At 41.3% G+C, this 20,377-nt stretch overlaps 2 protein-coding genes across 2 annotated transcripts in view; one reads left to right on the forward strand and one right to left on the reverse strand.

The window, feature by feature from the left end:
* The first annotated feature begins 1,873 nt into the window (after positions 1-1,873).
* BAG2 (BAG cochaperone 2) lies at positions 1,874-15,343 on the forward strand. The gene is made up of 3 exons (XM_066252872.1): positions 1,874-2,101; positions 11,178-11,287; positions 13,817-15,343. The coding sequence occupies exons 1-3, from the start codon at positions 1,989-1,991 to the stop codon at positions 14,230-14,232; spliced, it is 639 nt and encodes a 212-aa protein (XP_066108969.1). The 5' UTR covers positions 1,874-1,988; the 3' UTR covers positions 14,233-15,343.
* RAB23 (RAB23, member RAS oncogene family) overlaps positions 13,965-20,377 on the reverse strand; it is a 59,729-nt gene continuing 53,316 nt past the window's right edge. Inside the window, exons 8-9 of the transcript XR_010728202.1 lie at positions 15,765-15,930; positions 13,965-14,082 (exon numbers count right to left, since the gene is read on the reverse strand). The gene's annotated coding sequence lies outside the window, so the exon portion shown is untranslated. The remainder of the gene's footprint in view (positions 14,083-15,764; positions 15,931-20,377) is intronic.

Consider the following 20,377-nt stretch of genomic DNA (forward strand, 5'->3'; position numbering starts at 1 on the left):
CAGTAAGGGCAAGGGAGCAAGGAAAACACCGTTGCTCAGGGGAAGCACCCTTAGCGTTAGGTAGGCCAGGCACACATGCCTCTGCCATGTGCTCACACACTAATCAAGCAAAGTGCTTGCCCTGGTACACCCACGAGCCCCACACCTATCATTTGATGTGTCCTGTGCATTCCCTCCTTGCAATATGGAGCATTTAGCTATGAGAGGAGCAAATCACGTTTTAAGTATGTAGGTAAATCTTTGTACTCCCTGCCCTACTCTACTTTCATTGAGCTTTCTAGTAACTGACCCAGTGGCCTACTGCATCTTTTTAAAAAAAAAATTTATTTATTGATGTTGGTCAGATAAAATGTATTATGCTCACTTTGTTAAAGATGGCGCTGCCCACGTGGAGGCTGTTGCTCAGGTGATATTAATGTTTGTCTCTGTGGGCTGTGGGCAGGCAGGATCCTTGTAGCCTGGGGCTTGGTTTTAGGATTAAGCCTTTCCCACCAGTTTTGATGTGGGGTGGTACAATCCAATCATGTCCCAGATAAGTGATTTTGTATTAGAGACTTCCCTATTTTGTATATTGGATTAAAAGTTTTGATTTCTACACTATAAAATGGAGGCAGAACAGGAGCTTGTTCTTGGTTCCTAAGATTAGCATTAGAGAGCAGAGAAAGGCCACGTGGAAGAGGCCAGGAGAAGCAGCCAAGATGGCGGAGTGTTGAGTGAGAAGCCAGTTTGTGCAGAGTTTGTGCAGGGAGAAGGAAGAAGATGGGGAACAGAGGTGAATAAGTCTGGTGAGCTAGAAACCTTTGATTCTAGGAAACTCGGATAAGTCAGTAGCTTTGTGAGCACGGAATGTGTGAGTGGGTTTTGGAGCCCAGTGTGTGTTTTTACTTGCCCGCCGGGTGCAAGCTAGGATTAAAGATAATAGCCCATCAGTTTGTGGCTCCGTTGTTTCTTTACCGACTGTCCGAATCCAATGCGAACCTGCATGAGCCGGGCTGCTGTGATAGTGGCCCTGGCTACTGGCTTTACAATTGATTTTAGCGAGAGAGGGAGAAAGGGAATAACAGGAACATCGAGCCATTCCTGAGTATATGCCTTGACCTGCAATCAAACTGGCAACCTCTGTGCGTGGTGATGATGCTGTAAATTGGGTGTGAAATGGCCTTAATTAATTCTGATTAGTTCATCCAAATTCCAACAAGAATAAGGGTTTAATAGGAAAAAAAATAATAAAATCCTTTCATTAGTTCGGGTTGAAATGAAGTCAAGTTACCTTGCTTCCTCCAACCAGCCGGAAAAAAAGTTGGGTAGATTTCCCCCGGTACCTTCAGTGGTGCTCCAGGCTCACACCATCGCAGGCAGGTGAGGCACGTGCAGATGCCTAGGGCTGTGCTTAAACGCTTTGTATTCTAAAGGAGACCTTTCCTCCCTGCATCCATAGATTCCAACGTTTTTGTTTTGGCTGTCAATTACGGGGGCTGGGAGAAACTAAGCGAAGCTATCACTGAGTGACACACCCACAGCCTTCCGTTAGGTCCCTTCGCGTGTGGGGAGTTGGGGACTTCAGGGCCTCTCGGGGGTGGGGTGGGGGTGTTTGCGCCTCTCCGCCTTGGTCGGTTGTTCCGGGGTCCGCAGAGCAGAGGCCCCGGGTCACAAGGGCCTCCCTTCTGCGTCTGCCCAGGAGGTGTCTCCAACGCCGCCCGGCTTTGCTCCACAGGCCCCCACAGGCCCACCGCCGCGCCCCGTGCCCAGCGAGCGCCCTCCGGCGGGCGCGGCGGCTTCACCGCCAGACCCCAGAGCCCCGCGCCCGCAGGCGGCGCGCCTGCCCTTGTTTGGCCACGCGGCGGCGGCGTCCTCCCGGGCCGCCCCCCGCGGGCGTCAGAGGAGGCGGGAGCCCCGCGCGGTGACGGCGACGCGCGGCCGCGGGAGCAATCCACTCGCCGCCGCCGGACAGGCCGGTGACCTCTCGGCCACCCTCCTCACAGGCCCCGATGGCTCAGGCTAAGATCAACGCGAAAGCCAACGAGGGCCGCTTCTGCCGTTCCTCCTCCATGGCCGACCGCTCCAGCCGCCTGCTGGAGAGCCTGGACCAGCTGGAGCTCAGGTGAGAGCCCCCGCCGGCTGCCGCGGGCGCGGGACCTGTCCCGGCACCTGGTGCGCGCTCGCCCTCGCCCTCGCCGGTGCCCTCGCCGCGTCCGGGGAAACGCGCCGGGTTTAAGTGGCGCCCCGCAGCGCCTTCTTGGCGGCCACGTGTTCCTAACAGTCCTGGCGTTTGGGAGCGGAGAAAAATCGGAGACGATAAAAGTGACGTCATTTGAGACTAGGGACGGTGACAGTCGGAGTCTACAGAACTTCCAGAACCTTCGGAGTGCCAGTATTCGGTCTTCCCACGTTTTCAACTTATTCATGACCTATTATGTGTTTTTAACGGAGGCAGCATTTGAGCGGACCTTGGTGGGAATGATCAGTTTCTTTGCTCCTAAGACCTAAACACTTAAGAGCAAAAAATGTGAAAATCCAGGAATGCATCGGTAGCAGGGATTAGAGAGGAGTAGGACAGATGAGGGGTGCCGGGTGAACGGTAGCTGGTACTTTGTCGAATAAAGACACTTCAGCTCCGGGTGTCCCTCGTAATCCTGCATTCTGCCCTGTTGGTTTGTCAGTATTTACTGGGTGACTCCTTCCATAGAAGGCGCTGTGCTGACATCTTCACAGGGCTAGTCACTGGCCTGAAAGGGTAAGACAGCCACAGTTTTTCCCTCTTAACTGATTAGGATTTTATTAAGTAATGAATATGGTGGTAGGCTTGTATAGAATTTCTAAATAAGTCATTAAATTTAGTCCAGTTTTCCCCTCTTAACTAATTATGACTTTATTAAGTAATGAATAGAGTGGTAGGCTTGTAGAGAATCTCTACATGTCATATTAAATTTTGGCAATACTTAGTACCTTTAACAGTGTATGAAAAGTTTATGTACTTCCAGTAAACGTTTATATCACTAAAGTTGCTATGTAAATTGTGTGCAGGTTCATTAAGTGAACATCTCATTAAGGCACTCATAACTCCCTGGAACTACATAAAATTTTGTCTTATAGTTTTCAGCAGGTTCTAGGTGAGCAAAAGAGTATGTGAACCAAAAACTTTAAGAAGCATTGCACCAAAACAAGAAGAAGTATCTATCTTCCAAGGTAGTATATTAATAACCTCGGTATATCTTAGCTAATGAGGCATTTATTATCACTACCCCAAGAAAGGAGCCAGAATATGAGAAATTCTCCACCCACAATGATTTCATGGTTGGCAACAGTTAGAGAAACCTGAGCCAAAACCACTTTCTGGAGTTCTGCTGAGAATGAGAAAAAGAGAATAAGAGAAAAGTAATGCTTCTCCCTTACTTTTAACATTTTTACAGTAACCCCCCTGAGAAGTGGAGCAAAACTAGAGCTCAGTAGCCTCAGCTACTTAACGTGCCTCGGAGGTGTATTTCTCTCTTGTAACAATGTAACAGGTAACTCACACATCTCCCCAGTTCTTTAGAACTTTGAGGGCATGTTCTCAACCATTTCAAGGTCTCCTCTAATCAAAAAGAGGATTTTTCCTTAAAAGAATGACGGCATCGACCCTCCTTCTTCAAACTGAGTTGTCTACAAAGTTGAATTAATGCCTCATGTGCGGTACGTGCAAAATTAGTCAGTACTGATCTCTAAAAGAGTCTGGTTTGGAATATTATATTCTAATGTTGATTACTATAAAATGAATTCTGATGACTGTGTACAAGTGATTAAAACTAACTTTCTTAATTAGCCCTTGGGCTGAGAAGGAAAAACCGATTAATATGTGTTGAATCGTTCATTGTAAGGACTTTCTCGTAATTATAGACTTTTGTAAGCTTTGTGTTTTTTTTCTTTAAAAAAGTAATATTGATTGAAAACTAAGGAAGTGTTTCAGAAGGCGAGTAACAATAAAGAAAAACACTAATGCTTATCCATTTGCGTTTATTTTAACTCACATGGTCAAAGTCACAGAGCACTGCACTGTTAGACTCGTGCCAGAAGGTGTAAAAGAAAGCATGATCTTCACATGCAGTTTCTCTCTAATAGTTTAATTTTATGTTAAGGGTGACTGATAAAACAGTGTATTGGGTAGAGTTTATACTTAGAAGTTTGGATTTACAGTTCCTCATCAGTACTAATTTTGTAGATTGTGGTAGAAACTTCTTCCTTATAATACTGAAAACAGAATTATGCTAAACATTTTATGACCTTGTATTTGAACCAGTGTGTGTGATGTTTAAACTGGTTTAAGATATTTGGCAGCATTCTACAAATCGTTAAAGAAATGTTCATTTGTTTTTAACATTTTACCATGACTCTAACCTTTCTTTTTTCACTTCCTCTAAAATGTGATTTATCTTTTGGTTTTCAATACCAGTTCTAAATGGTGTCTGATTTTTGCATTCATCAATGGTTCAAAACACCTTGCTTAACTTACTGTAATTATAAATAATATTACACATGCTAACATTAATTCATTTAATGAGGACTGACTATATGCCAGGCTCCATGCCTTTGTGGAAGTTATTACCTCCATTTCCTGATGGGAAATTGAAACTTAAGAAGTTAAATGTCTTGTCTAAGGTCACATGGCTAGAGCCCAGGAAGACTGGCTGTAGAGCTTTATACTTTATTACTAGTTTTCTTAACTGTGTCATATTTTAAAATGTGGGAATAGTGTAAGGATGATTATATGCTTTTACTGTAAGAAGTGAAAATCCAATTTAAATTGGCGTTTAATTTGGTAAATATTGAACACCCCCTCTGTGCCAGGTATTGAGTCACTCCTAGAAGGCTCTGATGGTAATGAAAATGGGACATTGGTTGTAGAGAATGGCACAGGGGATAATGACAAGACGGGAGTTCGGCTGTTCACAAATTTCGCCAAACTGGTCCTAGTGCGGCTTCTTCTCCCTCTTATCAGCCCTGTACAGTGGCTTACATGGCAGCCAGGGAACAGAGGGCTGGGTGAATGAAGACAGTGATACGGATCATTGGTCTGGCTGAAAGTTTACTGTTGCTTAAAGTTTCTTAGGGTGTGCCAGTGGCCCAGGAGTCATAAAAGAAGATGAAGTCATAGTTAATATTGTATAACAGCTATACTTTAAAAGAGTGCTTTTCATAAACATTGTCATTTGAAACTTACAAAAACCCTTTGGCTGGGAGGGCAGATACTATCTTTTAGAAATGAGGGAGCTGAGGTCCAGGGACGGAGTGGTTTGTGTAAGGCCATGCATGCTGCTTGAACCCTCCTCACTGAATACCAGTCCCATTTTTACACCAAACTGTCTGAGTGAGTGTAATTTATTATTTTAGTTATGATCAGCAAAGACCTTCAAAATCTTACATCGCCTAAAATATAGTATAAGTGATCGTCGTGGTATCCTTTTGATACAAAACTATTGAATAAGAGGACTGTGATTTTAAGAACCTGTTTTAGAGATATTTCTTTCAATTACCTCCACGATTGGAGCACTTGGTATTTTCACTCCTTTTTATGAAAACACAAATTCTTGTTGTTTGTAAGCCTGAGTTCATAATCATAGGTATATAATAAATATCATGAAGCTAATGTTTGCCAGCATCAATTCTGAGCCCATTACACATATTAACTTGTATGTATTTTTTAAGTCGATGTTGGCAGTCACTGTGCCAGATTCTTTATCAGCTTTACTTCGTTCAGTAACATCCACCATCTTCTTATCCCTGTTTCACAGACAAGGAAAATTGAGGTGAGGAGAGTTCCAGTAACTACTCAAGGTTGAACAGGTGGGCTGAGAAGGTGTCCCCTGTACCCTGTATTAGCTGACGCAGTCGTAGCCACAGCCTGGTGACATTGCGGTTGGGTATCCTAAGTCTCCCAACAGTTTGTCTTTTGATAACACTGCAGAGAGACCTGGGGACTAGCTGAGGATGAGTGTACTTCAGTTCTGTGAATATTCTGTCCTCATGTGAATATTCTGACAACAGTTTATTTTTGGTTAAAGCCTGCTTAGTTGTGATTTCATGCAGAGAGTCTTCCAGAAGCACAGCCCCGGCCGGCCCTGATGTGAGGATAAGTTCTTTCCCAATTTGGACTTGTAGCTGCTTCCAGGATCTGTTAGTAAAAACAGAATTGCCCCTCTCTGCCAAGAGAAGTGTTATCCAATGATGTGTTAAAGAACATGAAGGATAAGGCGTGACAAATGGTCCAGCATTTGTCTAACCAGAGTTCCAGGAGGAAATAAAATAATGGAATGCAGGACAGGGAATATTCAAGGATATAACAGACCACAGTTTTCTAGAACTAATGGAAAGGTAGACCAAAAGATTGTGTGAGTTGGATTTAAGGATACCAATAGCTGATCAACAGTATTATTTGTATTAAGTTTTATTATTTAAATAAGCTCAGTGATCTAGGTACAGATTTATTTTATTTTATTTTATTTATTTTTATTTTTTGTATTTTTCTGAAGTTGGAAACGGGGAGGCAGTCAGACAGACTCCCGCATGCACCCGACCAGGATCCACCCGGCACACCCACCAGGGGGCAATGCTCTGCCCATCTGGGGCGTCGCTCTGTTGCAACCAGAGCCATTCTGGTGCCTGAGGCAGAGGCCACAGAGCCATCCTCAGCACCCGGGCCAACATTGCTCCAATGGAGCCTTGGCTACGGGAGGGGAAGAGAGAGACAGAGAGGAAGGAGAGGGGGAGGGGTGGAGAAGCAGATGGGCACCTCTCCTTTGTGTCCTGGCCGGGAATCAAACCCGGGACTCCTGCACGCCAGGCCGATGCTCTACCGCTGAGCCAACTGGCCAGGGCCTTTTATTTTTTTTAAAGAGAGACAGGAAGGGAGATGAGAAATATCAACTCATACTTGAGTCACTTTAGTTATTCATTGATTGCCACTTATGTGTGCCTTGACCAGGCACACATATAAAAAGGGAGCTCAAAATGAGCCAGCGACCCCTTGCTCAAGCCAGTGACCTTGGGCTCACACCAGTGACCATGGGTTTATGATCCTGCACTCAAGCCTGCCTCCCTATGCTCAAGTTGGTGAGCCTGCATTTAAGCCAGATGAGCCTGCACTCAAGCTAAGGACCTTGGGGTTTGAACCTGGGACCTCAGTGTCCCAAGTGGATGCTCTGCCCACTGCGCCACCACTGGTCAGATGGTAAAACCTTTTAAAAGAAAAAAATTAAAAAGACAGTATAGACCGTACACCATATAGAAGTACAATAGTTTCGGGGAGGCCTCTATTGCCTCAGAGGAGAAGAATAGGGAAGTTGGTAAGGAAACAGTTCCTGTCAGAGGATGGGTTTTGAAAAAGGATCACTAGTAGACAGGGTCAAGGTTAAGAATGTCGCAGAAGAAGGAATAGCAAGTGAAAGGTCAAGGACGCCAAAAACAAAACAAGGGCCTGGCAGGTTAGCTCAGTGTATAGAGTACTGGCCCAGCATATGGATGTCTGAGGTTAGATCCTGGTCAGGGCACACAGGAGAAGTGCCGTCCTCCTCCCCACCCTTTCCCCATCTCGCTCTCTTCTCCTCCTGCAGCCAGTGGCTCGATTGGTTCAGGCGTTGGCCCTGGGGACTTAGGATAGCTCCGTTGGTCCAAGTGCGTCAGCCTCTGGCATGAAAAATAGTTTGGTTGATTTGACATCAACCCAAGATGGGGTGTCTGGGTGGATCTCAGTTGGGGCACATGTGGGAGTCTCTCTCATTATCTCCTCTCCTTTCACTTAAAAAAAAAAAAAGAAAACCATTGGTTCTGAAGAATGGCATTTATCTTTGCTTTGATGTGAAAAAGATACATATGAAAAGATATGTAATAAGTTCTATAAAACATGAACTCTGTTTTTCACAGGGAAAATGCCCCATCAATTTCTATCTAGCCTTATGTGAGGGAAAACCAAAAATGTTCTATCTAATTTTTTCTATATTTGGTCTCATTTAATGACAAAATACTTCACATGACAAATTATATTTTTTTCTAGAGTGTCTCCTTTTAAACCATTTTTTGGTAACACCATGAACTTACTGTCGTAACTTACTGTTTGTTGCAAATGAAGCCTCCCTTTTTAGAATTACCTTCAATTCTTTATCATCTTACATTTGAATACAAAGTCAAATGATAAAAAATTAATCTCTTCTTTCAGCATCTTCTCATTTACCAACCACCTGGTTCATCTGTGTCATTTAAATACTAGAGTCATGGTATGGGTTTTTAGCATAAATATTTCATATTAGTGCCAACTCAGTCTTTCATATGTACTGGGCCATAGTTTATTTGAGAGTTTGCAAATGTAAAAGTATGAGTTCATAATGAAGAATGATACTGGATGAGGGCCTGACACTACATTATTCCTGTTCTATAAATTATTATTTTTGATTGTGTTTTCTAGCAAAATTTATTACATAGTAAAATTCTTACCAGCTCTTTGCTTTTATTGTCTCTCTCTTTTTTCCCCCTTAGGTGAGAGGAAGGGAGATAGTGAGGCAAACTCCCACATGAGCCCCAACCAGGATCCACCTGGCAACCCCATCGGGGACCGATGTTCAAGTACAGAGCTATTTTTAGCACCTGGGGCTGACATGCTTGGACCAACTGAGCTACCAGCTGCGGGAAGGGGGAGGAAGATGGAGAATAGCAGATAGTTGCTTCTCTTGTGTGCCCTGACCGGGAATCGAACCTGGGATGTCCATATACCAGGCCAGTGCTCTATCCACTGAGCCACCAGCTAGGGCCTGCTTTTACTGGAGCTTTATAAATGCAAAGTCTAACATATATTTAGTATCTTGATAAATAAAGAGACCCTGCAATTTTACTGCTTCTGGTGCTATTTTGGGATATTGCAGTTATGTAACTGTTGGGGAAAAGGCGTATGTGTGGTTGGGGTGAAAGGGGGAATACTTACATAGGATGGGCATGTGCTAAAACATTGGTGAGAGTGTTCCTTCTGTGCCCACTTAAGGCAGCTATCAGAATTAAATCTTCCATGTTCTTGTGTTTCTGTGACCATCTGAATACTGGGGATGGGTCTCTGTTTATTTTGGGAAAGTTGGCAACTTATTAGTTGTGGTGTAATATACAGCAAGAAAGTGCCCTGGAAACAGAGCACCTTCAATATAAAGAGTTTTTTTTTTTTCATGCTCTCATGATTCCAGAGCCTAGTTCTTTAGGGATAGGCTGTGTTCATGTGTATGTGAGTGTGTGTAGTTGGAGGAGCTGGGGAAAGTAATACTTATATAGTTTGATCATGGCTTTATACCAAAAATCTATAGAGGTATTCCCTTTAAATTCAGGAAAAGGCAGAAATGTCCTCTCTTACCACCACTATTTAACACAGCACCGGAGGACTTTAGTCAGTACTAAATAAAGAAAAATAGGAGCTAATAGCATTGAAAAAGAAGAGGCAAAAACTATAATTTTATGATTATCAATATAAAGGAACCAACAGAATCAAAAGACAAACCATTTAAGTTAAGTGTAAGCCACTGTTGGCAGTTAAAAGATGAACTTAGAAAAACAGCATTTCTCTAACTAGAAATAACCAACTAGAATATATCATTAAGAATATATGCACAATAGCAACAATATCCACAAAGCATCTAGAATACTCAAGAGTCCACAAGACTACCATTAAGAATATTTCCAAACCCTAATAAAGAATGAAAAAAAAGATCTGAATCAGTGAAGAAGTGGAATGACCATGTTACGAAGATGTCAAATTTACCCCAGCTTTTTGAAAAAATTAATATACTTACTCTAGAATTTATATGGAGGAATAAAAGTCTATATAGCTAAGTTTTCTTTAAAGAAGATGCGACGGCTATTCCTACCAAATATTAAGGTGTATTATAAGACGTGCTATTTTTTTAAATGGGTGCTTGTGTAAGAACAGTCAAATGAAATAGAGAGTTCAGAGGTTCACTATAGATCTCTGGTGGATAGTGTTGGAGGCAATGATTCACTATTGGGAGCAAAGTAAAACAACATCCTTACCTAATTACATATATACAAGGGTGGGTTCTTGTGGATTAAGATGTAAATATGACAAAGGGAAAATTATAGACTAAATAGAAGGAAATGGAGTCGAATATTTTATGACTTAGGGATGGGGAAGACCCTGAAACAAAATTTCAAAAGTATAAGTCGTAAGGCAAACAGACCCAGGAAAAGATGAATTTGATCACTTCAAAATAAGGATCTCTGGTCAGTGAAGGATATCCCAAAGTTCATATTTGATAGGATGAGAGAAGATGGGTGCGTTGTCTGCAGCCAACAAGGGATTAGTACCTTGAGTATGCAAATCAACAAGAGGACAGCAACACCTGTCTTAAAAAGAAGGAAGGAAACGGGCAAAGGCTATGAACAGGCTAATAAAGATACAGGCTTATAAGGAAACAATTAATGAAATAAGTGCAAATTAAGTATTGACATATCACTATGCTTTCTAGACTGGCAACAAGAAGCTAGAAAATTGGACAGTGCTGAGTACTGTTAGGATTGTGGGGATACAGGGGTTCCTTGGCTTTGCTGCCAGGAGTAAGGTGCCTGGAATAGCCATTCTAGAGAACAGGCCTGGTATTGCCACAAACTGAGGGCGGACATACCCTGTGTCTCAGCATTCTGCGCTGGGACGTAGCCTAAGGAAGTTCTCATGTCTCCCTGAAGGAGGTGTGTTCAGTGAAGTGATATTTGTGGTAATGAAAAGGTGAGTGTCTCCACTGGGAAAGGGGGGTAGGGTAAAATCAGGTGGACGTACCTGAGAGGATTAGGCAACAATTAGAAGCTGTTGATTAGAGATGTACACATAGGAACCTAGATGGTTCTTAATAAAATAAAGCTGAGTGAAAAAAGAAACATATCAATTGAAAATATTTGATATATGAATACATACATAGATATTTTGCAAGAACAAATAGATAATCATTAAATAGAATGATTGTTCTATAAACAGGGAGGACAATGCAAGTGGGTTAAGTGGATTAAAATGAATAGAAAAATGAAAGAATAAAATATAACAAGGAATAAAGACTTCTTGAAAAGCGTTCTTAATGATCTTTAACCTTGAGTTGAATGGCAGAAAGATGCAGAACACCAGTCTTCCATACAATACCTGTTTCGTTTCCCTATGTTAATAGGGTGGAAGCTTTAAGAGAAGCAGCAACTGCCGTTGAGCATGAGAAAGAAGTCCTCCTGGAAATGATCCACAGCGTCCAGAACAGCCAGGAGATGAGGCAGATCAGCGACGGTGAGAGCTGCTCGTGCGGGCCGTCTGCTACCCCCTCGGGGTCCGCGCGAGCGTGGCTGTTTGTGCTGGACCTGTGCGTGCCCACTCGATTTTAGCCTTGACTGTGAACAGCAGGCAGCAGCTGTCGCTGTCACTTTATCACAAGAGCCACTTCCCCAGAGATCGTTCTGTCACTGTGTTTACGCCCTAGCCCAGGCCATGGCAGAAGGGGTAGGAAAGGCCTCCAAACTCCTTTGGCAGAAAAGCTGGCCCCAAACAGTAAAGCCAAGTATCTGACCTCAGGTTCCCCTCCTAACTTCAGTTCTATAGAAGTTAATGAAATGTAGAAAGTGTAAGAACAGAGGGAAAAGGTCAGAGAGGAAGGGAGAAAATGCAGAGAAAATACAGACCCAGTAAAACCCGTTACTCTGTAATCGTGCTGTCATTCTCGTACGGGCAGCATGGCCGCCCTGGAGGAGCAGGTCACTGGTGATTTTCTCCCATGGGCAATGACCTGCCTAAGTTAGCTCCTCCGGTGCTGCCCAGGAAAGCAGTGGGCCAGGTAGCCGAGGCGGTAAGTGTGCCGTCTAACTCCAGGGTTCACAGTGGGATCACGATCTAGTCTGTCTAGCCCGACTAGGCGGTGGCACAGTGGATGGAGTGTCAGCCTGGGATTTGAGGACCCAGGTTCAAAACCCCAAGGTTGCTGGCTTGAGTGTGGGGTCTCCAGCTTGAGCGTGGAATCATAAACATGACTCCAAGGTCACTGGCTTGATCTCATGGTCGCTGGCTCAAGCAAGGGGTCATTGGCTCAGCTGGAACTCCCCAGTCAAGGCACATATGAGAAAGCAATCAATGACCAACTAAAGTGCCTCAACAAAGAATTGATGCGTCTCATCTCTCTCCTTTCCTGTCTGTCTGTCCCTGTCTGTCTGTCTGTCTCTCTCTCAAAAAAAAAAAAAATCTAGTCTGTTTCTTCACTGTCTTGGCCAAAGATCGATGATGTAAGAAGGAAGTAGCAGAACAGGACAAATAGGGGGTTGCTGACTTTCTCATATAAATAATGAAATGTTGACAGAGCCCCCTTCCCCGTCATTGCCTCTGTGCTGGCCAGGACTTAATGGCCTCTTTCATGGCTATGTTTTCCAGCCCAGATTAGGGGGGCATCATATTCTGACAACATGCAGACTGTGCCACCACAAAATATGCCTGTTTGTCATATTTTGAGCTGATTATTTTTGAGAAACTGCAGACACAAAGAAAGCACTGAAAACAGAGAAGTTACCATTTTGTAAGAGAATTGCACATTCATAAAGTAAATTTCCATTGGTAAGGGTATCCCCCTCTCTGTACCAGGAGGAGGATTGTAAACCACAGTAAACTCTTAGAGTGGAGAAGGCACCTACTGTGGTTTAATCTTAAGCCTTGTTTACTGTGCTTTTCCCGGTAACCTCCCATAATTGGCTTTCTTTCCTTCCCGACATATTTTGTCTTTAGCTAGAGATGGTATTCAGCGTGGTGGCTTGTGCCATCTGGGAGTTACTGTTTCTCATATATACGTGAGGTATACAGTAAACCCTTGGTTTTTTTCTTGTTAGTCTATCTATTATTACAGGGGTTCTGAGACAAGAACTCAGAAAGATAGAGTGAAATTTATTGTTCCTCCCCCACATGCACATCCTTATGGAGGGGTCCAGGACTTCTGATCTCTGCAGCTCTAATGGGCACAAAACCCTGGTTTTGCTCACTGTTGACTCTGTGTCAGGATTTGATCTCCAGCCCAGTTATAAATGCATACCTGCCCAAACTTTTGCAAACGCAACAACTTGAGAAGTCAGCTGATACTCCATGTATACAGACTTTCAGGAAAAGGTATTCTACACCCACCCTTTATAATCTAGTACATTGCATCTGTAATTCTTATATGCTCTGCCTTTAGCTTTAACCCTTGGAGAAGTCATAGCAGAGTGGTTACAGAAAACAGATTTAGCCACAAATGAATGTGTCAGTGTTCCCGACATTGTTAGGGAGGAAGACATTTTTCTCTACCTTTCTAGTGGCTTTTGGCTGGTCTAATAATTGACTTGATATGAGATAAACAACAAAAGAGTTACCAAATTTAATGACATACGTCCCTGTGGGAACCGCACACATGAGAGTCCGAGAGCCCAGACATGAGAGGTGTAGAGAGAGTTAAATGGGGAATCTGTGGCCATGTGAGCTGAGGAAGGAGCGGCTCCCAGGTTCAGACGGAGGAGGGGGATTTGCAGGCTGATAAGAAGAGCAGATACTCACTTCTTACAAGTTTGCCCTGCCCTATGGATAGATCATAAAAGTTACCTATGGTAATAACTCTAATAGCGAGACACCTAATTTAAATTCTTTAAGGGAGAAGTAATAGTTTCTCATGAACCCTTGCTCTCGATTGCCTTCAGCTCAAAATAATTTACATGTCAATGTAGCACATCTTGGGAAGACCTATTTTGAACCCTTTCATCATAGAAAACTTTATGTCTCATAGTGACCCGTATTTTAACTTCTTATGTTTAGGAGAAAGAGAAGAATTAAATTTGACTGCAAACCGCTTGATGGGCCGAACCCTCACTGTGGAAGTTTCAGTAGAAACAGTCAGAAACCCTCAGCAGCAAGAATCCCTAAAGCACGCCACCAGGATCATTGACGAGGTGGTCAGTAAGTTTCTGGATGATTTGGAAAGTGCCAAGAGTCACTTGATGTCACTGTACAGCGCATGTACCTCCGAGGTGCCACCCGGGCCAGTCGATCAGAAGTTTCAATCCATAGTAATCGGCTGTGCGCTGGAAGATCAGAAGAAAATCAAGAGACGATTAGAGACTCTGCTTAGAAATATTGAAAACTCGGACAAGGCCATCAAGCTGTTAGAGCACTCTAAGAAAGGGGCTGGTTCCGTCACTCTGCAGCTGAATGCCGAGAGCAGATTTAATTAGTTTCAAACCCGAGGCACTTACAAATGATGTAAAAATGATAAAAGGCTATTTTAGGTGATAACTAGTTCTTTATGTTAGGCACACCACTCATTTGATACTGATGTTGTCTCAGATGATGCAAATATTCCAGTGTCATCAGTTTTGTGAATATAAATTCAAAGTAGAAATGTTTTAGTTATCTTCCTATAAAGTTTTAGATTGAAATCTTGTCTTATACTAGAATCTAGCACCATATATATCTATATCTATAGATATAGATATAGATATCTGTGTGTGTGTGTGTGTTTTTTACTATTCTGTGAATGCCTACTTTATACGTGGGGGGAAGAAACTGCTCAGCCAGGAGCAGAAGAATCACTTCGCTTCCTGGCTTTGTCTGGTGTGGAGACGCGGGCACAGGGGCACACGGCCAACGAGGGCTTCTTTTCGCAGCAGCACCTCTTACACGTCGCATATTCGCCAACACTGCTCACAGGATGAAGGCCTCACACAGTAAGAACCATTCCCTCCAGTCTCTCATTCAGCAGTTTTTTTTAGACGTGTGTCAAGTTATTTTGCTGTTAAAGATTTATGCATCTCATGATATGATTATATTTCTTGATATATACATGAAAACACGACAAGTGTGAGAAAATTCACATCTGATTTTACCACTGTGAACCACTTCATCTTTTCCAAGTGCATCTTCAGTTTGTCTTTTAACCATGTAAATATAATTAAACTTGCCTTTAAAAAAATTATTAAATGCTGCTACAAAGACCTTTGAAGTTGTCAACTTATAAACCTCTGACTTGGCCAGGCCCTGTACTAAATAACTTAGGTTGTTTGCAATTTATTGCTATTACTACATATATTTATGTATATAGAGCTCTTCCTTTGTTTTTGATTTTCTTTCTATAAATTCCCAGCAGTGAGATTAAGTGGGTCAAAGGGTATATACATTTCCATGGCATGACATATTTCCAGGGGTTTTTTTTGTATGAGTTATATCAATTTATACTGTCTTCAGTAATTAAGATGTAGCTTTTCACTGAAAACTTTCCAGCATTGAGCATTTTTTCAAATGTTAGATGTGAAACACCTTTAGTTTGCATTTTGTTTACTAACAAAGTTGACCAGTATATTATTCTTTTATCTGTAAAAAATAAAGCAATTATAGAATACTTCTATAGTGTTATTGACACACAAATCCCTCAACTCTACCTAATACCACTGTAAAACAAATATTTCTTTTAAAAAATTTTTAATTATAAAATTAAGTTTAATGGGGTGACACTGATCAATAAGAGCACAGAGGTTTCAGGTAAACATTTCTACAGCGTTTGAACTGTTGATTATTTGTATACCTGTCACCCAAAGTCAAATCATCTTCCATCACCGTATATTTGTCCCTCTTACTCCCCCCTCCACCTCGTACCTCACAACCCCCTCCCCCGTAACCATTTTACTTTTATCTATGTCCATGAGTCTCAGTTTTATATCTCACCTCTGTGTGAAATTGTATAGTTCTTAGCTTTTTCTGTTTTACTTACTTCATTTAATATACTGTTCTCGAGGTCCATCCGTGTTGTCATAAATGGCAATATATCATCATTTCTTATAGCTGAGTAGCATTCCATTGTATACATACACCACATCTTTATCCAATGCTCTATCAAAGGACACTTTGTTTCCATGTCTTGGCTGCTGTGAGTAATGCTGCAATGTACACAAGTATGCATGTGTCTTTCTTTTTTAACATTTAAAAAAGTTATTTAGAAATGAAATTTAATGGGGTGACATTGATCAATAAGAGTACATAGGTTTCAGGTAAACATTTCCATAACATTTTTTAAATTTTAATTTATTTTTATTAATTTTACTTTATTGTGTTAACATGGATTCAAGTGTCCCACTCAGTATAACACCCTCACCCCCCATGCCAGAGTTTCCCATAAGACCCCTTTTGCCCCCCTCTCCTTAACTCTCTCCCCCCTTCTCTCTGGGACCTGCTGTCTTGTTGTCTGTATCTCTGTGTTATCTATATATAATTTCACTAATCCCGTCCCCTTCTCTGATCCAGTTCCCTCACCCCCCTTCCCTCTGACAGCTGTCCCTCTGCTCCCCATGACCCTGCCTCTGCCTCTATTCCATTCCTCAGTTCACTTTGTTCGTTAGATTCCACATATAAGTGAGAACATAAAATATTTGTCTTTCTCTGCCTGGCTTATATCACTTAGCATAATAATCTCCACGTGCATCCACTCCATTGCAAAAGGTAAGGTTTCCTTTTTCACAGCCACGTAGTATTCCATAGTATATATGTACCACTGCTTTTTAATCAACTTGTCCACTGATAGGACACTTGGGCTGTTTCCAGATCTTGGCTATTGTAAACAATGCTACAGTAAACATGGGGGTGTATATCCTCTTATGAATCAGTGTTTTGGTGTTCTTAGGGTATATTCCTAAAAGTAGGATAGCTGGGTCAAAAGACTATTCAATTTTTAATTTTTTGAGGTAACGTCATACTGTTTTCCACAGTGGCAGCAGAAGTCTGCATTCCCACCAGCAGTGCAGGAGGGTTCCCTTTTCTCCACACCCTCACCAGCATTTATCATGTGTTGTTTTGTTAATGAATGCCATTCTGACAGGTGTGAGGTGATAACTTATTGTGGTTTTAATTTGCATTTCTCTTATGATTAGTGATGTTGAACATTTTTTCATCCGCTTATTGGCCATCTGTATGTCCCCTTTGGAGAAGTGTCTATTCAGGTCCTTTGCCCAGTTTTAAATTGGATTGATTACCCTCTTGGTGTTGAGTTTTAAGAGTTCTTTATAAATTTTGGTTATTAGCCCATTATCAGATGTATTAGCAAATATGTTCTCTCATTTTTTTTGTTAATGGTGTCTTTTGCTGTGCAAAAGTTTTTTAGTTTGATATAATCCCATTTGTTTATTTTTTCCTTTATTTCACTTGCCCATGGAGATATATCAGCAAAAATATTGCTACGAGTGATATCAGAGAGTATGCTGCCTATGTTTTCTTCCAAGATGTTGGTTTCGTGATGTACATTTAAGTCTTTTATCCATTTTGAGTTTCTTTTTGTGAATGGTGTATGTTGGTGGTCTGGTTTCATCTTTTTGCATGTACGTGTCCAATTTTCCCAACACCATTTATTTAAAAGTGTGTCTTTACTCCATTGTATGCTCTTACCTCCTTTGTCAAATATCAGTTGACTATAAAGGCGTGGGTTTATTTCTGGGTTCTCTGTTGTGTTCCATTGATCTATATGCCTGTTCTTATGCCAGTACCAGGCTGTTTAGATTATAGTGGCCTTGTAGTATAATTTGATATCAGGAAGTGTGATACCTCCCACTTTATTCTTCATTTTCAAGATTGCTGAGGCTATTCAGATTATTGTTTAGTTCCATATAAACTTTTGGAATATTTCTTTTATATCTTTGAAGTATGCCATTGGTATTTTAATAGGAATTGAATTGAATTTATAGATTGCTTTGGGTAATATAGACATTTTAATGGTTATTCTTCCTATCCATAAACACGATATATGTTTCCACTTGTTTGTATCTTCCTAGATTTCTTTTTTCAATGTCTTATCATTTTCTGAGTACAAGTCTTTTACCTCCATGCTTAAAATTATTCCTAGGTACTTTATTTTTTGTTGTTGTTGTTGCAGTAGTGAAGCAGATTGTTTCCTTAATTTCTCTTTCTGACAGTTTATTGTTGATGTATAAAAATGCCACTGGTTTCTGAAAATTTTATATCCTGCTTGCCGAATTCATTTATCAGGTCTAGTAGTTTTTTTACTGAGACTTTCGGGTTTTCTATATACAGTATCATATCATCAGCAAATAACGACAGTTTTACTACTTCTTTTCCAATTTGGATGCCTTTTATTTCTTCCTCTTGTCTGACTGCTGTGGCTAGGACTTCCAGAACTATGTTGAATAAGAGTGGTGAAAGGGGGCACCCCTGCCTTGTTCCTGATCTTAAGGGGATTGCTTTTAATTTTTTCCCATTGAGTATGATGTTGGCTGTGGGTTTGTCATAGATGGCCTTTATTATGTTGAGGAATATTCCCTGTATTCCCACTTTGCAGAGAGTTTTGACCATAAATGGGTGCTGGATTTTATCAAATACTTTTTCTGCATCTATTGATATAATCATGTGATTTTTTTTACCCTTCATTTTGTTTATGGGATGAATCACATTTATTGATTAGTGAAGATTGTACAAGCCTTGCCTCTCTGGAATAAATCCCATTTGATCATGATGTATGGCTTTTTTAATGTATTGCTGGATCTGGCTTGCTAATAATATTTTGTTGAGAATTTTAGCATTTATGTTCATCAGGGATATTGGCCTATTGATTTCTTTCTTTGTAGTGTCTTTACTTGGTTTTGGAATGAGGCTAATGCTCGCCTCATAAAAGGAGCTTGGAAGTTTCCCCTCCTCTTGAATTTTTTGAAATAATTTGAGAAGGACAGGTGTTAGTTCTTTGAATGTTTTGTAAAATTTTCCTGTGAAGCCATATGGTCCAGGACTTTTGTTTGCTGGGAGTTTTTTGATAACTGTTTCAATATCATTTGTTGTAATCAGTCTGTTTAGGTTTTCTGATTCTTTCAAACTGAGTTTTAGAAGATTGTGTGTTTCTAGGAATTTATCCATTTTGCCTAGATTGTCCAATTTTTTGGCATAAAGATCTTCCTAGTATTTTCTTACAATCCTTTGTATTTCTGTGGTATCAGTTGTTACTTCTCTAGTTTCATTTCTATTTTTATTTATCTGAGTCTTCTCATTTTTTCTTGATGAGTCTGGTTAAAGGTTCATCAATCTTGTTTACCTTTTCAAAGAACCAGCTTTTGGTTTCATTTATCTTTTGTATTGTTTCTTTTAGTCTCTATGTCATTTATTTCCTCTCTGATCTTTATTATTTTCTTCCTTCTACTTCCACTAGGCTTTATTTGTTGTTCTTTTCCTAATTCTTTTAGTTGCAGGTTTAAGTTGTTTATTTGAGCTTTTTCTTGCTTCTTAAGGTATGCCTGTAATGTTATGAACTTTCCTTTCAGGACTGCTTTTGCTGTGTCCCATAGATTTTGAGTTGTTGTATGTTTTCATTTGTTTCAAGGAAATTTTTATTTTTTCTTGATCTCATTGTTAACCCATTCATTATTTGATAACATGCTATTTAGCCTCCAAGTGTTTGAGTGTTTTTCAGTTTCTCTATTGTAGTTTCATGCCATTGTGATCGTAAAAGATGCTTGATATGATTTAAATCTTCTTAAATTTATTGAGACTGTTTTGTGTCCTAACATGTGGTCTATTCTAGAGAATGTACCATGAGGACTTGAAAAGAATATATATTCTGCTGCTTTGGGGCGAAAAGTTCTGAAGATATCAATTAAATCCAGTTGATCTGGTGTCATTTAAAGGCTGCTGTTTCTTTGTTAATTTTCTGTCTAGAGGATCTCTCCATTGATGTTAGTGTGGTATTAAAATCCCCTATTATAGTATTGCTGTCAATCTCATTGTTTATGTCCATCAAAATATGCTTTATATATTTAGGTGCTCCTATATTAGGCACATACATATTTACAGTGGTTATATCCTCCTGTTGGAATGCTCCCTTTATCATTATGTAGTGACCTTCTTCATCCCTTACTATAAATAGCCTTTGTTTTAACAGTTATTTTGTCAGATATAAGTATTGCTACTCCAGCTTTTTTTTTTTTTTTTTCATTTTTCTGAAGCTGGAAACAGGGAGAGACAGTCAGACAGACTCCCGCATGCGCCCGACCGGGATCCACCCGGCACGCCCACCATGGGGTGACACTCTGCCCACCAGGGGGCGATGCTCTGCCCATCCTGGGCGTCGCCATGTTGCGACCAGAGCCACTCTAGCGCCTGGGGCAGAGGCCACAGAGCTATCCCCAGCGCCCGGGCCATCTTTGCTCCAATGGAGCCTTGGCTGTGGGAGGGGAAGAGAGAGAGAGAGGAAGGTGCGGCGGAGGGGTGGAGAAGCAAATGGGCACTTCTCCTGTGTGCCCTGGCCGGGAATCGAACCCGGGTCCTCCGCACGCTAGGCCGACGCTCTACCGCTGAGCTTTTTTTTTCATTTCCATTTGCAGTCTATGTGTATCT

This window comes from Saccopteryx bilineata, chromosome 1 (genome assembly GCF_036850765.1).
Source record: "Saccopteryx bilineata isolate mSacBil1 chromosome 1, mSacBil1_pri_phased_curated, whole genome shotgun sequence".
NCBI lineage: Eukaryota > Metazoa > Chordata > Mammalia > Chiroptera > Emballonuridae > Saccopteryx > Saccopteryx bilineata.

What these genes read in the sequence shown, in the direction of transcription:
- BAG2 (XM_066252872.1), top strand. Translation starts at nt 1,989, where the DNA reads ATGGCTCAGGCTAAGATCAACGCGAAAGCCAACGAGGGCCGCTTCTGC. An exon ending in CTGGACCAGCTGGAGCTCAG is followed by an intron (nt 2,102 to 11,177) that starts GTGAGAGCCCCC and finishes CTATGTTAATAG; the next exon opens with GGTGGAAGCTTTAAGAGAAG. An exon ending in GATGAGGCAGATCAGCGACG is followed by an intron (nt 11,288 to 13,816) that starts GTGAGAGCTGCT and finishes TCTTATGTTTAG; the next exon opens with GAGAAAGAGAAGAATTAAAT.